The sequence below is a fragment of the Littorina saxatilis genome, linkage group LG13 (genome assembly GCF_037325665.1).
Source record: "Littorina saxatilis isolate snail1 linkage group LG13, US_GU_Lsax_2.0, whole genome shotgun sequence".
In the NCBI taxonomy this organism is placed as follows: domain Eukaryota; kingdom Metazoa; phylum Mollusca; class Gastropoda; order Littorinimorpha; family Littorinidae; genus Littorina; species Littorina saxatilis.
Window position 1 is genome coordinate 3,064,416 of NC_090257.1, and position 14,365 is coordinate 3,078,780.

A 14,365-nucleotide genomic window follows, 5' to 3' on the forward strand; every position below is an offset into this window, starting at 1 on the left:
AATGACCGAGACTTTCAGTAATTCCTTCGCGTGACGTCTAACCCTCTTACGCCATAATGTGACGTCTTCAAATGACGAAATGTTAAAGTTTCTACCACAGACATACACACACACACGCACACACACACACGCACAGACAGACAAAGTTACGATTGCATAGGCTACACTTACGTGAGCCAAAAATTAAAATTTAAAGACAGGAAAACCTACCAAAACCTTGCTTAATCATACCAACCTTTAATTCTGCGCTGGAGAAAAAGCTAGTGTACCAATAAAAACTTAAACTGTTAAAAAAAAAGGCAGGAAATCATTTGAACAAACAGAAAAGGTTAAAAACCAAAACAAAACCAAAAAAATGAAAAAGAAAAAAACCAGGTTCGGGAAATGAACATGAAAACCACTCGATCAAAGTAACAGAAAGTGACCTGGTTGCTCACTGAGTCTGGGTGGAGGCAATGCAGCAGCAACAGGAATGGCAGCAGGGGTCGCCACAGGTGTGGCGGGTCTGGGCGCCGGGTATCCAGACAGCAGCGGGAAGCGGTACCCAGCCCCCGGGGGGGCGGCCACATGCGGGGCCTGTGGGTACTGTGGGTACTGGGCCGCTGGGTGATACGGAGATCCCATGTAGTAGCCGGCGGCGTTGATCTGCGAGGCGGCCAGGCCTTGAGCGTTGAGCAGGCTGGTGTTGGAGGCTGCTGCTGCTGCTGCTGCTGCTGTGTTGGCCTGGAATTCATCCTAGGGGGGAAAAAAAGAAAAAGAGAGAGAGAGACTTAATATTTTAGTCAAATTTAGAAAGGTAGGGTTGGCGGCTGCAGTGTTGGCCTGGAATTCATCCATGTGGGGGGGGGGGGGGGGGGGGTGGTGGGGGGGGGGGGGGGTGGGGGTGGTAAAGAAAAAAAGAGACTTAATATTTTAGTCAAATTTAGAAGGGTAGGGTTGGCGGCCGCAGTGTTGGCCTGGAATTCATCCATGGGGGGGGGGGGGGGGGGGGGGCAAAGACAAAGAAAGAGAGAGAGAGACTTAATATTTTAGTCTGTCAAGCCATGACAGTTTAGAATGGTAGGGTTGGCAGCTGCTGTGCTGGCTTGGAATTCATCCTGGGGGAGGAGAGAGAGAGACTTAATATTTTAGTCTGTCAATCCTTCACAGTTTCGAAGGGTAGAGTTGGCGGCTGCTGTGCTGGCCTAAATTCATCCCATAGAAACAGAGAGAGCTGGTTTGCTGGTTATTATTTTTTATCATCTCTTCAGCTGATATTGCTATTTGAGACCGATCCTTTCTTAGTTCACATGGCAAGCTCCATGCTTAAAACTATTTACATGGGTGGGACTGCAAAATGTCATGAATACTGAAGAGTTTTAAGGGGGGTCTGGGGACCCCCAGACGCTGAAGGGTTTGTATAATTAACAACCCAAAAAACGTCATCACAGACATTACGAATCTGGATTTCCGGCATATACCGGAAGAATCCCACCCATGTATTTACAATCAGGTCTATCACTGTAAAAAGAAGGGTAAAATGGCATCAACTGAGCAATCAAATTAGCCGCAGTCAACCTCAGGGTACAGTCTGAAGCGCTATATCTGGACCACTTCCAAGCCAACTCCATATTCAAGCCTCAGGAAGTCCGCGTTCTCAGAAACTCCCCACTCGCGCGGGATTCTCTGTTCGACACCAACCTTGTGAAGGTTCTGGCGGACAAAACCATAGAGGACGCAAAAGCAGAGTCATACCTACGCACAAGTCGCCAAGGCTTCCAGGGGGGACAGCCCAGCTCCAGGAGAGCTAAGCAGAAAGCGAAGAAACGTAAGGCTCGCTCGCGTTAGCTCTCAGTCGTCTTCCAACTCTCAACAACACTTTGCTACGCCTCAGTCTGCTTCCCAGCAGAATTACAAAGGAAAAGGAAAGAACAAGAAGCAGGGTTACAACCCTAACCAAGCCTCTCAGTCCTCTGCTAAGGCCGCTCCGGCCAAGAAGCCGTCTTTTCCGTAAGCCCCGTTCGCCCCTGCCAGTACGTACCGGGCTCTTCCGCTGGCTCCTTGCACCGCCACTTAAACGAGTGGCTGCGGTCAGTGGACAACGGTCACGTACTCAGGATAGTGCACTCGGGGTATCGAATCCAACTCTCTTCCCCTCCTCCTCTCTCCTCTTACCCAATCGACTTCGGCTCTCCTAAGAACCCGACCAAGTTGGCAGTTCTATCAGAGGAAGACGCCAGTCTATTGGAAAAGGGCGCCATACGTCCAGCGGACGTAACAAGACCGGGCTTTTACGCCCACCTGTTCACGGTCCCCAAGAAGTCGGGAGGATTCCGCCCTGTTCTCGACCTTTCGGCTCTGAACGAGTTCATACGAAAGGTCAAATTCAAGATGGAAACCACCTCTTCACTCAGACTAGCCCTTCGCCCCGGCAATTGGGCAACGTCTCTCGACCTGAGGGACGCTTACTTTCATGTCTCAATGGCGGAAGACATGAAACGGTTCCTCAGATTCGTATGGCAGGGCAAGACGTTCGAATTCAACGTCCTCCCCTTCGGGTTGTCCACAGCTCCTCTAATCTTCACAGTCATAGTGAAGGAATTAGCTGCGCTCGTTCGAGTCAACGGAACCCGCCTGCGGACATATCTAGACAACTGGCTTACGCTGGCGTCCACCTACTCAGAATGTCTGCTTCACTCAGAAAGCGTACTGAAAACCACCTTTCGGCTGGATTTCCGGAGCTTGCTGTCAAACAGAGTCAGAATCATAGAGGCCCAGCGCCTTCTTCGACTTCTAACAACTTCTTTGTCCAGCAAAGGTAGAAAGTATTTCCCCAAATATGACTAAAACAAATGGGGGATGGTTGGTTGGTTATTATTAGAGACCTTAAGATCATTTTCGTTTTGTCCCACCACATTCGTTTCGTCCCATATAAGGAAGTGCTACGTCACAAAATTTGTGTACCCGTCACTTCCGGTAGGTTGCGAAAAGAATTTCGCTGCAATCAGCCACACGAAGTTCGTCGATTTGGGCAATTCTACGAAACTACTTTCGTAAGTATAATATGGATATTTCTAGATGACAATCATATATTTATTGGAAATTAGTTACAAGATTGTTTTTAACTCTTAAGCAATTAAAACGCCCGTAGGCGCCCGTCATATTTCTACCTGTAACGCCTGTAAGCGCCTGAACTAAGGTCCCATATTTGGAAGTCATGTGACGCAGAAAGCAGCTCTCCTGTTAAGAAAACAAGAATAGCCACCTGAAGGGTGAAGGTCGCTGTTATTTTCCACGCACTCATGCGCAGTTAGGTTCTGTGTGTGCTGAATTTAGAAACCAAAATACCGCGACACATGAACTAGGCACGCGATCACAACAAACATGGCGGCTTCTGACACTTCGTCAGTCGACAGTGACCCAGAGTTTGCAGCAATTATGGATTTTATTCGCGATAATCCTGTGCGAGAGTCGGAGGGAAGTGACATTAGTGTCTCAAGTGTTCACACCAGTGATCTATCGGACTTTGAAGACAGTGACACCGGAGTATTTCACCAGGATGTGCCGTGTGACAGACGACGCCTCGACCATCATGGCGGCGGAAATGCTGTGTGGCTTCGTCGGCCTATTTCAGACCCAGTATTACAGCCTTTTGTCCGTTCTGTCGGCCCCACATCGCCTCTGGGCGTTGATGCAACACCTCTGGAATATTTCCAACTTTATTTCCCACAACAGATGTTTGAAGAGTTTTCTGCACAAACGAACTTGTACGCGCAACAAAAACATCGCGACCATTTTGTAAACACGTCTGCTGCTGAGGTTAGCGCATTTCTTGGAGTGCAGCTTGTAATGGGTGTTGTGCGTTTGCCTAGCTACAAACACTACTGGTCAGGAGATAGTTTCCTACACCAGTCTTCTGTGTCCAAAGTGATGACAAAAAACCGCTACGAAGCACTCAAAGACAACTTTCACATCAATGACAGGGAGACCAACCCCCCACGTGGACACCCAAACCATGACAAACTTCACATGGTCAGGCCTGTCATCGATAGGGCAAAAGCAGCCTTCAAGACCCTGTACACACCCCATCGGGAAGTTGCAGTCGATGAGGCAATGATAAAATTCAAGGGCAGATGCTCCTTTCTTCAGTACATTCCAGCAAAGCCACACAAGTGGGGGATAAAGGCGTGGGCTCTCTGTGATTCAACTTCCTACTACATGTGTGACTTCAACATTTACACTGGGAAAGATCTCGCACAGGTTGAAGGGCAGGAACCTCTGGGCACAAGGGTGGTCATGAAACTTGTGAGAGACACAGATCTGTTGCGCAAATACCATCATGTGTATTTTGACAATTATTTTACTAGCGTTGGCCTAGTTGAACAGCTGCTCGCAAACGGCACATATTCTTGCGGCACTGTGCGCGTAAATCGGAAAGGTCTTCCACAAGAGATCAAAACAGTGAAATTCAAGAACAGTGGTGAACACCTGAAGATGCAGAAGGGGGGCATGACAGCCATCAGCTGGTGTGAAAAGAAAAAAAAGGTTTCAGTGTTGTGTACTGCCAACAATGTGGATGACATACAAATAAATCGGCCAGGCAAACGTGGACAGCCAGCGCGTCAGTATCCAAAGCCACGTGCGATCCAGGAGTACACTGAACATTTTAACGCTGTTGACAAAAATGACCAGCTGCGAACATATTATGGTTCTTCTGCAGGTAAAGCCTACAAATGGTGGAAATACATATTTTGGTTCATCATGGATGTTTCCCTGCTGAACGCTTATGTATTGTACAAAGAAGCACCTGGTGGCCCACGCGCAAAGCCCCTGACCCATCTTGAGTTCCATCTGAAGGTGGCAGAGATGCTGATTGGACAGTTTTCATCCAGGAAGCGCAAAAGCTATGTTTTGAACACTCCAGTGGCAGCAAAACAAGCCATCCATGAACCGGTGAAAATTACAACTGCCAGAGGCAAGCGACTTTGCTACACTTGCAACAAAGAAGGCCGCCGGACACCATCTGGCAAAAAAATTCAATCCAGCTTTGAGTGCACTATCTGCCAAGTTGCCTTGTGCAAAGAAGGATGCTGGGCTTCTTTTCATCATTACAATTAGCTTCAAAAACAGTTTCCAGTGTACATAGCAAGACAATGACTTACCTGTACATTTACCTGTTACCCATGGCAGTTACCTGGATTTATTGATTGGATATGAATTGTGTAGGACTGTTCCAAGTGTCCTTGATTGAACTTTATTGTGTTGGGATTAACATTCACAAATTATCAGCCTGAGTTTTAACCTGAACTGACAGTATTTCCAAGCTGAAATGAGACAGTGACGTTTTCACACTATTTAACTTACCTGTGGATTACCTGTTTGTTAGCAGCTCAATATGTTCATTGAGGTAAGCACAATCACTCCACTTCCAAGCACAAACATTTTGCAAACACACATGCATGTTTTTGTTTTGTGATTTTGTTTTGTTCATGTTTTTTTTATAAAAAGAACAACAATGCATACACAATTTATATAAATTTCCAGGTAATTAGTTAGTAAATAAATTATAATTTACCTGTAAATTAAACTCAACATGTGTCATCATGTAGTACTTTCAAATAGTAACAAGCTAAAACAAACCAAACTTATTTATGTTCTCTGCCTGGGAAGTTATGACATTTTTAGTGATGTACCCCAATTTTTCTGTGAAATCCCTAAAATCTTCTAGGTACAAGAGTTTAGAGTGCACAAGTGCTTATAGTTGCTTAAGAGTTAAGTCTGTTGATATTTTGCTATCCAAAGGCTTAGAGTGGACTCTAAAGTCGATTTTTCACTTGTTTTCTGAAGCATACATTTGGTCAGGTTGGAGTAAGGATTATTCAAGATGGCGGACACGCGCCGATTGTCGATTCATATGTTTGGAAGCAATTTTGTCTGCTATGATATGGATAAAAGAGTTGAGTAAGTGAGCCAAATCTTACTTTGAGTAGTGTTTCATATTTCACATGTGTACATTTAATGTGTAACGTCGGGATGCAGGTCAATTGCGCATGTATCGTCAGCGCTTCTTTGGCTCTGTTTACTATTAAATTACATAACTGTACCCAACTCACAAATAGCAATTAACTCTAGTTCAGTGCTGGTAACGCTGTACGCGTCCCCTTGGTAACAAGGAAGGCGCCTCTAAAAAAAGAGTGACATGAGACCCGTAAGGGTGTCTAAGCCAGCCCGGAAACGAGACACCTTCCGTATGCGCGCGCATATGCCGCCATCTTATCATTCTCAACTCAGCGCCCAACAGGACTGGTCGCTATACTGTACGCTCCGACTGTTTTCAGTCTTGTTGCTTTGTCTTCTGACTTTGGCTTCTACCCCTTGGTCTGCCGCCTAGCTTGGTCTGCATCCTTGCTGTTATCGGGTGAGCTTTCTTGTTTTTGTAAACTTTGGCGACATTTTGTCGCATGTTTGTAAACTTGTGAAATTTTCTGGAAGAAATTTTTTTTCGTGAATTCGCTTTACCATGGCGGATAACGCCAAGCCTAAACTAGTTCGAGACAGGCTTCGGCTACAGCTTCTCCTACTGCTAGTTTAGCTTCGTCTAAGTCCTCGTCTAGAAGGAAGAGTGCTGGAAAGACCGCTACTTCACTTTCTGATTCGGGTATCGATAAATGTCTGAAGGTTGTTGACAAACCTTCGTCCGCCATGTTGTCCGTTGAAAAGGACAAGGTCACGCTTGGTGACAAAGATGTTTTGAATGTTGATAAACATGTTGTTGTGTCGGGGGCTCCTGGCTATTCAGGTGTTTTGCCCTCCAATATTGCTTCGTTGCTTCTGACTATTAGTTCTCAGGTATCAACGTTGGCGGCCGTTTTGTGTCGCGCTTTTGCGAACTTGTATGAAATTTTCTTGTAGAAATTTTTCGTAAGTTCGTTATGTCATGGCGGAGTACGCCAAGATTGATCTACTTTGAGACAGACTACTGCTGCAGCGTCTCCTACTAAGAAAGCTTTCTTGTTTAGAAAGAGTAAGAGTGTCGGATTTACCGCCATTTCACTTTCAGAACCGGGAACAGACATATGTTTGGATGTTTTGGTCGACAAGCCGTCGGCCACCATTTTGTCCACTCTTAAAGTCTCTAATATTTCACATCTTCTCTTCAGCTGATATTGCTATTCGAGACCGATGTAACTTTGTTTCCTTTCTCGAGGGCCCCAAAGGGGGGGTATCATCACGATCACGGGAAGGGAAATTTTAGCTTTCACGATCACAGTTACCTTGATTTTTGTTTTCACGATCACAAACACCTTGACGATCATAGAGTGATACAGCTGTGAAAAATGTACGTTGAAAATAAAAATGCTTTGCAATAATGCCCATCACGATCACGAACACAAATGACGATCACGATCCTTGATTTTTTTGTCATCACGGATCACGGGCAAAGTCCCATCACGATCACAGAAATGGAAATTTCGGCAATCACGGTCACAGAAAGGTCAAAAAACGCCAATCACGATCACGATTTTAAACCCTTTGGGGCCCTCTTTCTCCGTTCACATGGCAAGCTCCATACTTTAAACTATTTACAATCAGGTATATCGGTGCTCAATCCCGGCACAGGGTTTTACGCCCGTCTGTTCACTGTCCCCAAGAAGAACGGCGAGTTTCGGCCAATTCTAGACCTCTCCGCTCTAAACCAGCACATTCTCAAGTCTCCTTTCAAGATGGAAACTCCCTCCTCCATCAGACTCGCCATCCGGCCAGGAGACTGGGCCACGTCTCTCGATCTATCGGATGCCTACTTTCACATTCTGGTTCACGAGAACTTTCAGCACCTCCTCCGGTTTGTCTGGTCCGGTGTGGTCTACCAGTTTCGGGCCCTCCCCTTCGGTCTGTCCCTGGCCCCCCCTCATTTTCACCAAGGTCACCAGAGAACTAGCTACCTTGGTTCGGGCGGGGGGAGTTCGTCTCAAGCTCTACCTAGACGATTGGTTGACCCTGGCTGCCTCCCAATCCCTCTGTCTGACTCACACTCGCCTGGTCATGGACTGGACTTCAGAGTTGGGCTTCCTGATCAATCTCTCCAAGTCAGACCTCCACCCGTCCAAATCATTTGTTTATTTGGGAATGAGTTTCGACACGGTGGCCTACACGGTGGCCCCCACCTCAGCCCGTCTCGACGACCTGACGTCGCGGATTGCGCGACTCAGTGCTCGCCGCACCGTAACCCTTCGCCACCTTTACCAACTCCTAGGTACGATGGAGTCTCTTTCCCCCCTCCTTCCCCTGGGAAGGGTGTACAAGCGTCCCCTCCAACGAGAGGTCGCTCTCCGGTCCTCAAAACCCCCAGTATACTCACAGGTGATCCCTCTGGGTCGGTGGTTTCTGACTGCTGTCTCTCAGTGGTCAAATCGAAAATTTTTAATTACATTTTCATTTGATTAATATACTTACCCGAATCACATATTAGCATTGACACACTTTAGATGCTTAGGTTATGATAAAAGCTACCCCGTCTAGGTGTAAGGGGAGCAACCCCAACTAAAAAAGATGACTGCACCACTGTGCCTGACACACTGGGTTGTCTCCCATGTAGTGTACTACGTCATCATTGGTGCTAGTCACATGACCCTCAATCGACTTCTATCACTCAAGGGTGACGGTTGTGTATGCTTTTGCTCTGGCTTGTTTTCGTGTCTACGGCACCCACCGGCCTCGGCCCCCGTCTACTTCTTGCTGGCTTTGCAGCTGGTGAGATCGTTCATATTTTCTTGTTGTTCTTGCTTTCTGCTGTTTATTTCGCGAGTCTGTGGACTCTGAAGTTTACAGTAGTTGTTCGGCTTCCTCTTGGTCGCCATTTGCATTAGCACGTTGTCTTGCTTCTGTTGTTTTCGCCCGTGTTCGGGCGGTTAACGCTGTTATAAGCTTGTTTGCAGCTGTGTTAGTTGTGCTTGCTTACTGCTTCTGAATTTATTTGCGTCCGTTCGGACTTTGCATTTTTCCGTACCTATTTCTGGATTTAATTTGTCTGTGTTCTGTGGTGATTCTCTTCTTGGAATAAAAATAAAAAGAAGAAGTTCATTGTCCACGGTTACTTTCCGTCATGCTGTGTGTCATTACCGTGGTTTTTTGGGCTTCTCGTGCGACCGGTCAACGTTAGCAGGGAAGTACACATTTTTATTTTTCTGCTCATTTTGACTCAGAGTCTTTGTCCCTTCTCTCTCTCTCGCTTTCTTTCTATAGGTTTTCCACAAGAAAGAACTTAAAAATTCAGACATGTCTGGTAAAAGCGTTCAAGTATCTGACTTGAACAGGGACAGAACGGGATGGTGGACCACCAGGCCGGACCCCAGTCCCAACGCTCTCCGCAAAAGACGTGCCAAAGAGAAGAAATTAGCTCTCCTGCAACAACGGTTGATGAGTGGCATGTTTTTGGTGAGAAGAGTGATATCTGGTTAGGAAGGAAGTCAAGTCCGCCATCACATGGAACCTCAATTGAGTGTTTAAATAGAACTTGAACTTGAACCGTGGAAGTTTGTTTGTTTGTTTGTTTATTTGTTGCTTAACGTCCAGCCGACTACGCAGAGCCATATCAGGACGAGGAAGGGGGGGATGAAGGGGGCCACTTGTCAAGCGATTCCTGTTTACAAATGCACTAACCCATTACTTGTGTCCCAGCAGGCTTTAGTAAAACTAAATTAATACCTACTGGAAGATTACCAGTTTCCAGTATGTTAAAATAGGCTTAACCTATCTACTGCTGGACTTACATCAGAACACTAACAGATTAAACTATACATGAATCGCGAGACAAGCGGCAAGAGAAGAGATTTTTTGGAAAAAATACAGGTGAATGAGCAAGAAGGCAGAAAAAAGAAAAGAATTCATGAAGAAAAAGAGAGCATGACAGGAAAGAGGAACCAAAAATCTACCTAACAGCAAACTAGAAAGCTCCTGCGGTTCCAAAAACAGGAGGGGCCTTTAATTTCATAACCGCAGTGCCCCACTGCGGGGAACCATGGAAGTGTGTAGCCGGTTCGCAAGACCTGTTCACAGGCCTACCAGTTTCAACTGTTGTTTTCCATGGGTCATCCAGCTGGAGGATGCTTTTATTTCTATTCCGAGTCCAACTTGCATTCAAAACCAGTCAAAAACTGGCCTTGACATTCCCACATTACGATACCCTTGAACTGACATTAGATCTTCGTCATTTCCGCTTGCCAGAAAGCCACATGTCTGCGCTTCGTTTGGAACTTGGTTCAACAAGTATTTTCTTGAACATAACTTTTGACCCAGCTGTCAGGTAGGCATCATGAATTTGACGTACGCCAGCAGTTGTAAACCATGTTTGGCGAAAGGCTCTAAGAAGTAGAAAATTATGGAAAATCAGGAATGCTTTCTCAGTTTGTGCATACTATACAACCAACACCTTGACTGACCACAACACACCTTGCTACAGATGTACATTCTATACTGAGATAAACATATTCTTGTGAGGAATAACACCTTGACTGACCACAACACACCTTGCTACAGATGTACATTCTATACTGAGATAAACATATTCTTGTGAGGAATAACACCTTGACTGACCACAACACACCTTGCTACAGATTGTAAGGCTTCTTTTTAAGCCTACTGTCTATATGATACTTACCGAGACAGTACTATTCTTGCACATTATCTATTATAGGCCGAAAAAATTGGACAAAACGCTGAGTGGGTACAATTATCTCCCATAACCATGCGCCACCGTGGATCCCAAGCACTGTCCGAGTGCTTCCCCCTTACAGGAGCTAGGTGGCGCGTCCTCTTTCTTTTTTCGCGCGTGTCAGACGGCTGTGTTTCTGCTACGCTCCCGGATTATTTTGGACTAAGAGGCTTCTTTTCTGTGTGGACTATCACCTGTTGGATTATTGTGTGTTTATTCCACTTCTGGCTTGAGGCTACGTTGTGTTTCCTTCAACTTGTGCCTCCGTTGTTGTGTGGCGGACTCGGCGTGCCTCCCGTCCTCCTTCGTGGTGACCGGTCGTCTGCGTCTTGTTTCGCCGCATTCACTTGAGTATTGACCTAAGTGTTCTTTGAATTTTGTAAATTCTCGGTCTTTAAGGGTACGTACAGGGCGAGGTAGGATGTCTCGTCCTGTTTTGGGCTCTGGTTCTACGGAACCAGAGTCTGCCGGGGGCAACCCTTCTCCGGGCGCCGAGCGTCATGCTTTGCGCACGGAGAAGGGGACCTTTCGGCGCTCCGACTCTCCCTCCCCAAACGCTTTGCGTTTGCGGCGAGGGAGGGCGGAGAAAGCCTGTTTGAGAAAGCTCAATGCGAGCTTGCTCAAACAGGCTGGGCTTGAGCCTGGGACTTCGGGCGGGGCTGCGCCGTCGAAGGTTCGGGGAAGGTCGAGGGGAAAGAAAAAGCTTCTTTCCCCTTCTCCTTCAGTGGAACAGGCTTCCCCCCTTCGACGATGTCCATTCTATACTGAGATAAACATATTCTTGTGAGGAATAACACCTTCACTGTCCACAACACACCTGGCTACAGATGTACATTCTATACTGAGATAAACATATTCTTGTGAGGAATAACACCTTGACTGACCACAACACACCTGGCTACAGATGTACAATCTATCCTGAGATAATCATATTCTTGTGAGGAATAACACCTTGACTGACCACAACACACCTTCCTGTGCCACAAAAAGTCAAAGATTACGCAGAAATTGAACAAGATTTTGATGTAGCTGAAAAGCTAAGACCAGAAGTAGCAGAGACAATTGCAAAGCTGGTCGACGGTACAATGGCTAAAGGCCAGATGTCCGAGGTAAAATTCAAAGAAAAACTTGACAAATTTGCAAGGCCAAAGAATTTGAATGTGGTCGTTCCAAAAGTTAACCCCAAGATCTGGTCTGTTCTCAATCGCGCCACAAGGGGTGCAAATCTAAAAATCCAACACTATCAGAAAGCGCTGTGCACAGCAAATGGCGCGCTTCCGGTGGTGAGCGCATCTCACATATCCCTCCGTTCCTGTAAACTACATCGTGGAATTCTAAACAAACTTTGACTCTGGTGAGTACTCGTTTATGTTTTGAAATCCATGACATCTTTTACATGGGAATCTGGTGTGTCCAACTGACAGTTCAAGAGAGAAGTACCACACAGACCTGACAATGATAAAAGCCTTAATCCATGACATCGTTTGCCTGGGAATCTGGTGTGTCCACTTGACAGATCAAGCATGAAATAGTGCTCAAACCTGACTGAAAACCTGAGAGAAAAGCCTAAAACTTATGAGCTCTGCGATTGATTCTCTTGTCCTTTGAACACAGGAGTGTCATGTCGGATGCAAGTTCTGAGCAGGTGATAATAATAATTTGTTTGTTTAACGCCCAGCCGACCACGAAGGGCCATATCAGGGCAGTGATAATAATAATAATAATAAATAGCTTTTCTATAGCGCGGGTCCCAGCAATTGGCTCCAGGAGCTTGATGATGAACCAATATTCTGAGGAAGGATATAACCTGAGAACGGCAGTGGAATATTTTGTGAAAAAGTTCCCCAGTTTGCTTCTCCTTGAATGCTCACATAACAAATTCCAGTTGGAGTTGCTGGACTACCAGACTGCTGTTCTTCCCCCAGGAGTGCTGTCCCTTGAGACAGTAGAGGAGCGTTGGATCCTCATTGGGAAGATGAAGGACACCAGTGAATTGTTTTGGCAAGTTAATTTTCATTACTAGGAGCCGACCTCTTATGCGGATAACCATGATTCCTGTGCACGCTGCACGGGCTGTCATAGCTCTACTCCATGTGACACCTGCCTGTCCTGGCCGCTGGATACCTGGAAGAACCTCTTCTTTTTACGGCCCTTGCGTAAACGTACCACAGAAGCCCCCCAGAAGAGCAAATTAATAAAATTAAAAAAGCTACCTTGAGTTGTCTGACGCTGTCCTTGGTCTCTGCAAGCTCCGACTGCACTGCGGCCATGGCGTTTTTGTTTGTGGTCAGCACGCCCTGTAACAGTCACAACATATTCAGCTGCGGGGATGAAAGTTAAGACTGTTCAACATCAGAAAAACTTGGCCAAATGTAGTTAACCTTTTCTAAGTGGAACCTGCCCTTGCGACCACCTCTCAAAAGCGACCAACTGCCCAAAACAACTACTCTGAAGGATCATAAAAAAACTTTTTCTTCTACATAATTCACTTTTCATAGCGACCACCTGTCAAGAACCATTTTTGGTGGGTCCCTTGGTGGGTCCCTTGAATGGTCGTTATAGACAGGTTCAACTGGATATGATTTTTACCTCAAAACATCTGTTGTTATTTTAGGAATGTCTTAGCTGCTGGTAAGAACTGTATTAAAATGTACAAGTTTTCATCGAATAATATTCTTCTCTTTCCCCTCCATTCATTGAAAATTACCTGTCATATGTTTTCTTTCGGTTAATGTCATTATCATAGTCCTGGATGTTTATTTCTTAGGAAACACACAGTTGCAATGTACTTGACGAGCAAATAACATAATAACGACAACAACAAAATATCTTACCCTTAGCTCCTCCATCAGAACATGGTTTTCACCCATGGCGACCTGAAAGAAGCAAATAACATAGTTAACCATGACGCCGACTTGAAAAAGCATAACTAGGAGAGCAACAAAAAAAACACATGACTGTTTTGATCAGTGCAGTCAGAATTCTTTTCAAAAACAGACCACTCACACATACAAAACTTCCACATCTTTTTCCACTAACCCCTCCTCTTACACATCAATACACTCTTGCCCCATAGACACACATCTTCCCATCTTACACATCAATACACTCTTGCCCCATAGACACACATCTTCCCATCTTACACATCAATACACTCTTGCCCCATAGACACACATCTTCCCATCTTACACATCAATACACTCTTGCCCCATAGACACACATCTTCCCATCTTACACATCAATACACTATTGCCCCATAGACACACATCTTCCCATCTTACACATCAATACACTCTTGCCCCATAGACACACATCTTCCCATCGTACACATCAATACACTCTTGCCCCATAGACACACATCTTCCCATCTTACACATCAATACACTCTGGCCCCATAGACACACATCTTCCCATCTTACACATCAATACACTCTTACCCCATAGACACACATCTTCCCATCTTACACATCAATGCACTCTTACCCCATAGACACACATCTTCCCATCTTACACATCAATACACTCTTGCCCCATAGACACACATCTTCCCATCTTACACATCAATACACTCTTGCCCCATAGACACACATCTTCCCATCTTACACATCAATACACTCTTGCCCCATAGACACACATCTTCCCATCTTACACATCAATACACTCTGGCCCCATAGA

General features: G+C 45.7%; 2 protein-coding genes across 3 annotated transcripts in view; one reads left to right on the forward strand and one right to left on the reverse strand.

The window, feature by feature from the left end:
• LOC138946267 (E3 SUMO-protein ligase RanBP2-like) overlaps positions 1–14,365 on the reverse strand; it is a 112,954-nt gene that overhangs the window by 53,608 nt on the left and 44,981 nt on the right. For both annotated transcript variants that reach the window (XM_070317805.1, XM_070317804.1), the window contains exons 24-26: positions 13,525–13,566; positions 12,904–12,987; positions 426–735 (exon numbers count right to left, since the gene is read on the reverse strand). In XM_070317805.1, the coding sequence (XP_070173906.1) occupies positions 426–735; positions 12,904–12,987; positions 13,525–13,566 (436 nt within the window). The remainder of the gene's footprint in view (positions 1–425; positions 736–12,903; positions 12,988–13,524; positions 13,567–14,365) is intronic.
• LOC138946273 (piggyBac transposable element-derived protein 4-like) lies at positions 2,591–5,937 on the forward strand. The gene has a single exon (XM_070317815.1). It carries the CDS (start codon positions 3,364–3,366, stop codon positions 5,095–5,097), a length of 1,734 nt encoding a protein of 577 aa, XP_070173916.1. The 5' UTR covers positions 2,591–3,363; the 3' UTR covers positions 5,098–5,937.

Coding starts and splice junctions, on each gene's coding strand:
- LOC138946273 (XM_070317815.1), top strand. CDS start 3,364: ATGGCGGCTTCTGACACTTCGTCAGTCGACAGTGACCCAGAGTTTGCA.